The 8,877-nt window shown below is 41.9% G+C and overlaps 1 protein-coding gene across 1 annotated transcript; it reads right to left on the bottom strand.

The window, feature by feature from the left end:
• Positions 1 to 1,465: 1,465 nt before the first annotated feature.
• LOC139538048 (homeobox protein CDX-1-like) lies at positions 1,466 to 7,757 on the bottom strand. The gene is made up of 3 exons (XM_071339965.1): positions 7,285 to 7,757; positions 2,615 to 2,763; positions 1,466 to 2,276 (listed from the first exon to the last, which is right to left on the bottom strand). Exons 1-3 carry the CDS (start codon positions 7,694 to 7,696, stop codon positions 2,079 to 2,081), a joined length of 759 nt encoding a protein of 252 aa, XP_071196066.1. The 5' UTR covers positions 7,697 to 7,757; the 3' UTR covers positions 1,466 to 2,078.
• Between the last annotated feature and the right edge of the window lie 1,120 nt (positions 7,758 to 8,877).

The following is an 8,877-nucleotide window of genomic DNA, read 5'->3' as shown; positions in this document are numbered from 1 at the left end:
GTAGGTGAAAAACATAGTTGCGGCATACAGGTGTCCAATACAGAGGACATTCCTTGATAAGCTCTTATTTAATGTGAAAAAAATATTACCCAGTTCTGACAACTCACTTAACTATTCCTGAGATATTCACTTACTAGAAACCTTTGGAACATTAAACTCACCAAAAATGATAATAATTACACACACTTTTGACATTTCCATAAAATATGCAAGTTTTGACAACAGAACATTTTTAAAAGAACCAGGAAAATGAAGTTGTCAAGGTCACACCCCCACACATGTGATATCATTGTAAAGCCCAGAATGCCCTCTCCAATGGACAACAAGACTTAATACAGTGGCTTGTAGATACCGACCAAGAACTGATGTCTACTAGAGAGGACAAAAAAATGTAGGGCCTAGTGTTTTGGAATGAAACTTCATATCGCCCTCTGTCAGTCTTACAAGCAACACTTTGGTTTGGGCCTCACCATTCAAATAGGCCTTTCTTATCTGTGTGGGTGTGAGGGGGACTAAAGCATGCTTACTCCATGTTTAATGACACAGTAGAGATAGTTTCGAACACTGTCTGCTAACATAGGACTCCACATGGGACAGTATTGGCTCTACCTGCACAGTTTACAGGGTCCTTGAATCTCACCACCCTCCGTGCTCCTTCCTGGGCTCAGAATCTCACCCAATGGCCTTCTTCTCCCTGGCCTTGGGTCAAGAGATGTTCCCAAACAGATGGATCCTCCTGCTCTGTTTACTCACCGCCTTTCTCACCTTGCCCTTTGGACGCCGCGCCCTGCCTTTGGTAAGTAGATTGGCAAATAGGTCTGTGCGTGCGATGCAGCAGGGCTGATACCACAGGCCTCCACAGAGTGCGCCTCTCCGTCGCGGGGCCGTGATAACGGGTAGAGATGATATTAAAACGACTCAATCCTCCTGAAGCCAATCGCTCCTTATCATGCCACTCAGTTTTACTGTGCAAACAGTCATGCCTCCTTGGTGAGTTGTCACGGGCCCTGCCTGTCTCGTTGTCACTTTGACCACTGACTCTATCACTTTTTTATGACATGATACCTCTCCTTTAACCTGCTGATGTTCGCACAAAGACCCACACGATAATGATCCAAAAATACCACATTGTAAATCTAGGTAAGTCACAACACAAACCCCAAATAAATTCAATTCAATGCGCAATCATCACTGACATAGTTGTCTTTCACTTTCTCAAATTAGATTGATTCAGAGATGAAGTGTCCGCTGAAATCACATTTCTTCAATGATGTTTATCCCATTCCTTCCCATTTGAAATGCATTGTTGTCATTTGAGTGCCACTTACGTAGCCTTAAGACATAGGATTTCACATTGTGGACACTTTTGAAATGATGTAATCCTAAGTGTGTGACAGATGGTCATATTCTAAACGTGTGCTCCAAATCTCTTCCATTTTCCTTCTATAAAGAATGAGCTCCAGAGTTTACAATAAAGCTTTTAATACAAATTACTTAAAAAATATACACTTATTATTATTCTGGCTTGGAATCAGAACCATTTACAAGTATTTCCAGTATGTGATGGGCAGAGCAGAAGAGGTGTCAACAATAGAAACAGTAGAAGCCATTATAACAGTCAAATACAACAGTTTAATATCTATATATGTTTATATCTGTTCTTTGTCTCTTTCTGACAAGACAGACCAACGCGAACGTGTGCAGAGCGGGCGGCCGTCCTATCGCCTTCAACCACAGAACACGGGCCGTCATTTTCTGTTTATTTCCCGATGATTCTACGAATTGAATTCGCCACAGCTTTCCGACACCCGGCAGCTGATCTACGGCGCATGGCCGACGTTCGTGTTGGTCCATCTTGTTCTTTAGACGTTTGTTATTATTATAATTTTTTTTTTTACAAAAGCGAAGGAAACAGCAGCAAGTCTTTATTTCTTGTCTGTCTTTGGAGCTGTTGACCCCTGCATTTGACCCCGTGTTGCTCAGGCTGTTGACGGGGGGGGGGGGGGGGGGGGGTCGCTATTGCAGGTTAGATTTGGACAAAAGTCATTTTTTCCCCCCGTCACGTCAGACCATCGTCCTCAGTATTCTTCTTTGATAGTCATTGGTATAGACGGAGACACTAAGCCGCCACTGCTGCTGGTCACCATGGCAACGTTGCCAGGCATGCCAGAGCCTGGGGGAGTAGGTGTTGTTGTGGACGCAGGCTGAGGCTGCTGCATCTTCTTCTTGTTCACTTTCCTCTCTTTGGCACGCCGATTCTGAAACCAGATTTTTACCTATGGAACAAAGAAAAGATTTGATGTAAGTGCCCCCGTGACTGGTCCGGTAAACTTTTGAGAAAGGCGCACGTGTGTGTGTGTGTGTGTGTGTGTGTGTGTGTGTGTGTGTGTGTGTGTGTGTGTGTGTGTGTGTGTGTGTGTGTGTGTGTGTGTGTGTGTGTGTGTGTGTGTGTGTGTGTGTGTGTGTGTGTGTGTGTGTGTGTGTGTGTGTGTGTGTGTGTGTGTGTGTGTGTGTGTGTGTGTGTGTGTGTGTGCGAGAGACACAGAGAGAGAGAGAGAGAGACAGAGACAGAAAATGGAGAGATTGTCCCCTGTCCCATGATGTTGTGTCTGACCTGTCGTTCTGAGAGGCTGAGAGACGTGGCCAGCTCTGCTTTCCTCCTGATGGTGATGTAGCGGCTATAGTGGAACTCTTTCTCCAGCTCCAACCGCTGGTGATCTGTGTACACCACCCGGTACTTGTCTTTCGTTCTTGTCTTACCACCTGCAACAGAGTACAGCCATCTGTCAACTTCCATATTGTGTGTGTAATGTAGAAAAACAACTTATATTTTGACTAACTTTAATCCTTAAGAGTCTATTGACGCCACCCATGCGTCGATCTAAGTAACAGTAAAAATCCGTCAATTTCAGCTGGAGATATGCATGGGCTGCATCTCAATCCAACTCATCCGCGTATGTCGGCCTTCCACATCTGCGGTGGAAGGTGGCCGAGCTACAGTAGTGTTTGTCACATGAGACATCCCCAAAATCGGTCTTCTCACGGAACATGTGTGTAAGGTCCGAACGGTTTGGCCTAAAAAACGAATATGACCACAAGATGAGACTCTCACCAACACGATGTGTCACGGGACTCATCTGAAGGCAACCCATATACAAATGAATGAAAGTATGGAGGTAGTTTTGTGCCAACAGAAATAATGGGTTAAATATCTGTCAAATATATAGGACAGACACTTTAAAACCGTATGATACATTTTTTTTACTGTCTTTCTTACCATTTATGAATATGTTAGTGCAGTGGTTCCCAACGTTTTTCGATTACTGTACCACCAACTGAATTTTGCTTTGCCCGGAGTACCCTTGAAGTACCCCCTCATGTGCATTTCAGAGGTAGGCCTATGGTCTTATGTGTCTTCTCAAGTATCTCCCTTCTCAAGTATCCCCTGAGGATCGGCCACTGTGTAAGTCAATGCTTTTCTATAGGCTACAGCAGTAAAGGGCAAATTCAATATTTTATCAAATCTTTTTTTTTTTTTATACATAAAGGGGTCCTAAAATATTAAATCAAATAGCTAAATGATCCATGGTATGACCATCTTAAAACAACTCCATATGTTAGCTTAGTAGGAGACAGGGCTTGACCTGCATTGGTTATAATGGGAGGATGACTGGGCCTACTGTCCAGTCAGATTTCACATTAACTTACATGCCGTAAATAAACAACATTAGAAGAGTAAATAAAGATGACATCAGACATCTGTGAAAAAGTGGCTTCTGCTTCATTTCATACATGAAACCTTTCACTAAAACACACACACACAAAGATAAAGTAGCAAAGCTCTGGGATCAACTAGCCTTTTTAATTAGGTACCGTAAATCAAAAGTCACTTCATTCTGTCCATAGTGAACGAGGCACCTAAGTGCAGATGCAGCGACCAAGTTAAAGATTAAAATGTGTGAGCTCAGAGGGTGAGGGGGGCTGCCTGCGAGGGCGCCAGGCCTGACGACCAGAGAGTTATCCAGACCATTAGGCTGTTGAAACACAGGACACACCCTCCTGGTCCCATGTTCCCCTAATTGTTCCTCTTCACCTCCTGATTCATAATTCCCTCATGACCGTCGTTGTCAAATGTCCATGTTGACCGAGGAGGACCACTCCTAAACAGACGGCATCTGAGGTGTATGTCTACGGGGGTATTGACCCATACAATCGTAATGCGGCGTTAATCGAAAAGTGTACTGATTGTAGTGGCTCCCATCACCAGCGACGACACAGTTGGCGGTCACCAGAGAAGGCCACCAAGGAGCTAACTCTGAGCCTGTACATCTGCATTTCATTTGAATGTTAGGTGGCAACGCATCCTAATGCTGCACTGGGAGAGACAAAACTGTAGAGGACACAGAAATATTCAACAGTCCGATGATAGTTTCCCTTGATGGAACGATTAAAAATGCCAGCAGCATTCAAGAACCTATAAAAACCTATAATTCAATCCAAATGTGAAAAGTTAGAGAAGTGGTAGTGTTTACATTGAATAAGTGGAGAATGATTGATGCACTGTCCATGAATCTGTGTAGCACTGTACTTCTGTAATAAGTATCATCGATGGCTGCTGAGATAAATGGTTAAGCAGTTGAGGTTAAGGAGCTTTTCTGGCCGGTACGATAAAGTGACATGGAGATCATCTGTAACACGGACCATAGAACTCTCTGTCTGGGACAACCAGATAACCACATGAACTGGAATGACGAATTGTGGATACAAATGTACTTGTGAATTATCCACGTCCAATAGACGACAGCATTCAAATGAAATCCAAAGTCTGTGCCCCTGCAGCCTTTGTAATCATAAGCGGTCCCAGGCAGCCATCGACAACAACTTGATTTCTGTTGGGTTTTCTACACAGGAAGAAAAGCGTTAGAGTCATCTAACTCTCAGTTTGGGCAGTTTGGTCTACAGGATTCACATGGGTTCAAACTGCATTCTTGTAATTCAGTATCAGCTATCTACCTATAATCTATGAGGCCAGAAGGAGCATGCATACACGGAAATGATTTCCTATTTTCTCTTCGGGCCTGCTTTCTTGTACTGATAAAGGTGATTTAATACAAACTGTAGGCACAGTACAGCTAAGGTGCTTCCATGCCCATTACATTGAAGTCAGTAAAATATTATTTTTTCATAAATCTCATGTCATATGATGTCATTGCCTGGCGTATTATACCAGTAGGACCTATAGGATTGCCTGACGTAGGTCTAGTGGAGGACAAGCGTGAACCAAGCGAGCGACATCAAAGTAGTCGAGAACTACTCCCGCCTTGAGACATAATGCCTGACAAAGAATTACAACATAGAAACATTTCTATGAGCCCTAGGTCGCCGACATACAAGAAGACAACAAACCTCTTCATTTGCCTAACAAGATCTTCGAATCTCAGCACACTGTTTCTTTCATTTGATCACTTGCAGGTTTAGCCGTCTCAGCTGACTCTAAAGAATTGTTATTGAAATTATGAAGAAAATCCTGTGACATTATGAAATATGCAGATGTTGGGCGGAAAGGAGTGATTGCTCACGTAATAATTGTGACGTCTACACCAGACAAAATCCAAATGAATTCGATGATGACTATATTATGCCTATTATAGTCTATATTATGCCTATTATATTATAGTCTATATTATGCCTATTATATTATAGTCTATATTATGCCTATTATAGTCTATATTATGCCTATTATAGTCTATATTATGCCTATTATATTATAGTCTATATTATGCCTATTATATTATAGTCTATATTATGCCTATTATAGTCTATATTATGCCTATTATAGTCTATATTATGCCTATTATAGTCTATATTATGCCTATTATATTATAGTCTATATTATGCCTATTATATTATAGTCTATATTATGCCTATTATAGTCTATATTATGCCTATTATAGTCTATATTATGCCTATTATAGTCTATATTATGCCTATTATAGTCTATATTATGCCTATTATAGTCTATATTATGCCTATTATAAACTATAGTATGCCTATTATAAACTATATTATGCCTATTATAAACTATATTATGCCTATTATAGGCTACTAGCCTACTACTATTACTATTCACTACCGATGATAAGCAATTATAATCATAACTATAATCATTGAGCGCTTATTACTTCAATAGGTCGACACACAATGCAATTAAAATGCATACTCTGCTTTACCCTCAACTGTCAATACATTGATTGCCGTGATTGGGAGTCCCACAGGGTGGCGCACAATTGGCCCAGCGTCGTCCGGGTTTGGCCGGTGTAGGGCATCATTGTAAATAAGAATTTTGTTCTTCACTGACTTGCCTAGAGGTTAATAAAGGTTCATTAAAAATAAACATTACATAGCCCATACTACACAGATGTAGGATCTTCATTTGGGTCAGTTTGCTACAGCAGGAAAATAATTCTGCAGCAACAGGAAATGTGAATTATTAGGCTATGTGGATTATAATTAATTGAAATTTGTGTATGATAGAGTTTTTGTTGGGGCAATTCAAGTCTGAAATTTCAAAGTGGAAATTACAAACTTTAGAAGCCTTTTTAAAATTTAAATACACTACAAATATGCATTTCCTGCTGTCCAGGAAAATTTGCAGTAACAAAAGAGTGATCAAATTAAGATCCCACATCTGTACCCATAAAACGCACGAGATAATGCCACTAATTGAAGATGGCATGCGAGGTGTGATTCATGTGTTCACACAAGCACTGCAGTGAGGAGCAACTGTGCCAATGAGCGCAAAATATAAAGTTTATGTCAGTGACATATGATATTATATGACAATACACAGCAATGTCAAATACTTTAATGGGATTGGACAAATACTAAAGAATGAAAGAACTATGAAAAATCAAGCGACAGATAACCCGGTATTCCATCTTTCTGAGTTGAAACACGAATTCGTCTCTGAATTTAGAGAACAGGTGCACGCATCATTCAACGAATGTGACTCCCAAGGGCAGTGGTTCTGGTTTTGCTTTTCCCTCTCAACACCGTGCCTACAGTATTTCAGTATCTTTGATTTGAGAAAGAAAATGGGCCAAGATATTGCATTTAACCCATCATATTTCATATGTATGTGATTTGCTACAGATACATTTAGTTTATTATTATTTTAATAAACATTTAAAAACGTGATTTAGGCTTTACTTTCTATGGTTTTATGGACAACCAAATGATCCACTTCTTGATTACAAAAATGTATGAAACACCTCAGTAACCTACCTGAATTTGCCGGTGGTACGCTCCGCCTCATCCAATCATAAGGGTTTCTGCGCTGAGAATTGGGAGACAGCTGCCCAACAGATGAGTTGATAGACGGGAGAAGACCGGATTGTGGGACTGGAGAGAACTCTGGGGGACTATACCCTATTGGCCCCGGATTAGATGTGGACGGTCCTGTCCCCGGCCCATAGGGTGACCACTCTTCCCGGCTCGGCGGGTAAGCGGGGTTCCAGGCCCCCGTCTGGCTGTGGTGAGGGTCATTGTTAATCCCAGCAACGTGGTGGTATCCGCTGAAATCCGAATACTGCGGAGGTGCGGGGACAAAGTTCTGATGGTTCAAGTTGAGGCTGGGATGTCGCACTGGATTTGGGTACATGCTGGGTTCCTTCTCCAAAAGATAACTCACGTACATCTTTCCGTATGGGAACTCGTGCGCATAGTGTGCGTCAAGCGCGTTGCTCCTGCCTACTCTACCCCAGGTTTCTGTTGAACCAAGGCCTCCTCTACCTGGCTGGTCGACAGCCTACTCTTCAACTTCTTGTTTGCTAAACACGCTGCCAGTCAAGAGGTGTCGCGCTGACGTCAACATTTTATAGCCCCTCATCTCCCTCCCTCACCTTATCCCACCAGGGACAATTTGCATTAGAGACGGGCCTGCATTTCAAAGGCAGCAGAGCACCGGCATCAAAGCCGTCACGGGCATTTAGAAGAATGCTACAAATCGCACAGGAGAAACTAACATGAGTTCGTGTTGATTTTCTCAATGGCAGAACCTGTCACTGCATTGTCCGCTTAACGCCCATACACGCCTTGTGGAATAGAATGGTGAAGGGTCGAGGAACGTGGTAGCAAGGCCTGGAGTGGCCATGGTCTTAAAAAAAAACAAAAAAACAGATAGCCTATCTATAAAATCATGTTGTGCATATAAATGTGCCCCAATAAATCCCTATTCAATGCTAAACGACCCTATATACTAACCATACAATTTCCTTAGATCGCCTACATTCTGCCATGTGCTCATCTCTTACTTGTTTTGGGTGATGTAGTCCTTGTAATATTAGGCCTATACGTATATTTATTTCATGAGTTGGCCTATATATTTGACTCTCCCACTGGAGCATAACATATTTCAAGTGACCTTCAACCCCAATTTATTTTAGCGTTCAAATATGGAATAGACCTAGTTCTTTGCGGGAAAGTATTGTGTTCTTTCTGTGCTGTGCTGAAACAGATAGCGCGGCTCCATGGCTGTATCAGGGGATTTCAAACAGATCTCTGAGGTGATATGCCGGTCTAGTCTCGTGCCCACCTCCCGGTTGTTCTAAACAAGGAGGAAGTGGCTCATGGAATATTCCCGAATTGTAATAAATATCATTCCTCTCTCGGTGCCCCGAGTTCATGCTTCTCTGTTGTTACCCCTCCTCTTGTGCTTGAGAAATTGAATTGAACCAGTGAAAAAAAATGCAGGATGTAGCTGAGTTTCACGAGGGTCACACAATTAAAATAGAATTTGTCTAAATTTAGATACCATTGAAATACATCGAATTTCAAACGAAATACGACTTCAAAGCGAAATCACACCGTCTATTTTGT

Source organism: Salvelinus alpinus, chromosome 13, assembly GCF_045679555.1.
Source record: "Salvelinus alpinus chromosome 13, SLU_Salpinus.1, whole genome shotgun sequence".
NCBI lineage: Eukaryota > Metazoa > Chordata > Actinopteri > Salmoniformes > Salmonidae > Salvelinus > Salvelinus alpinus.
Note: the sequence above shows the minus strand (reverse complement) of the source record. Positions and strands in the feature narration are given on the sequence as shown.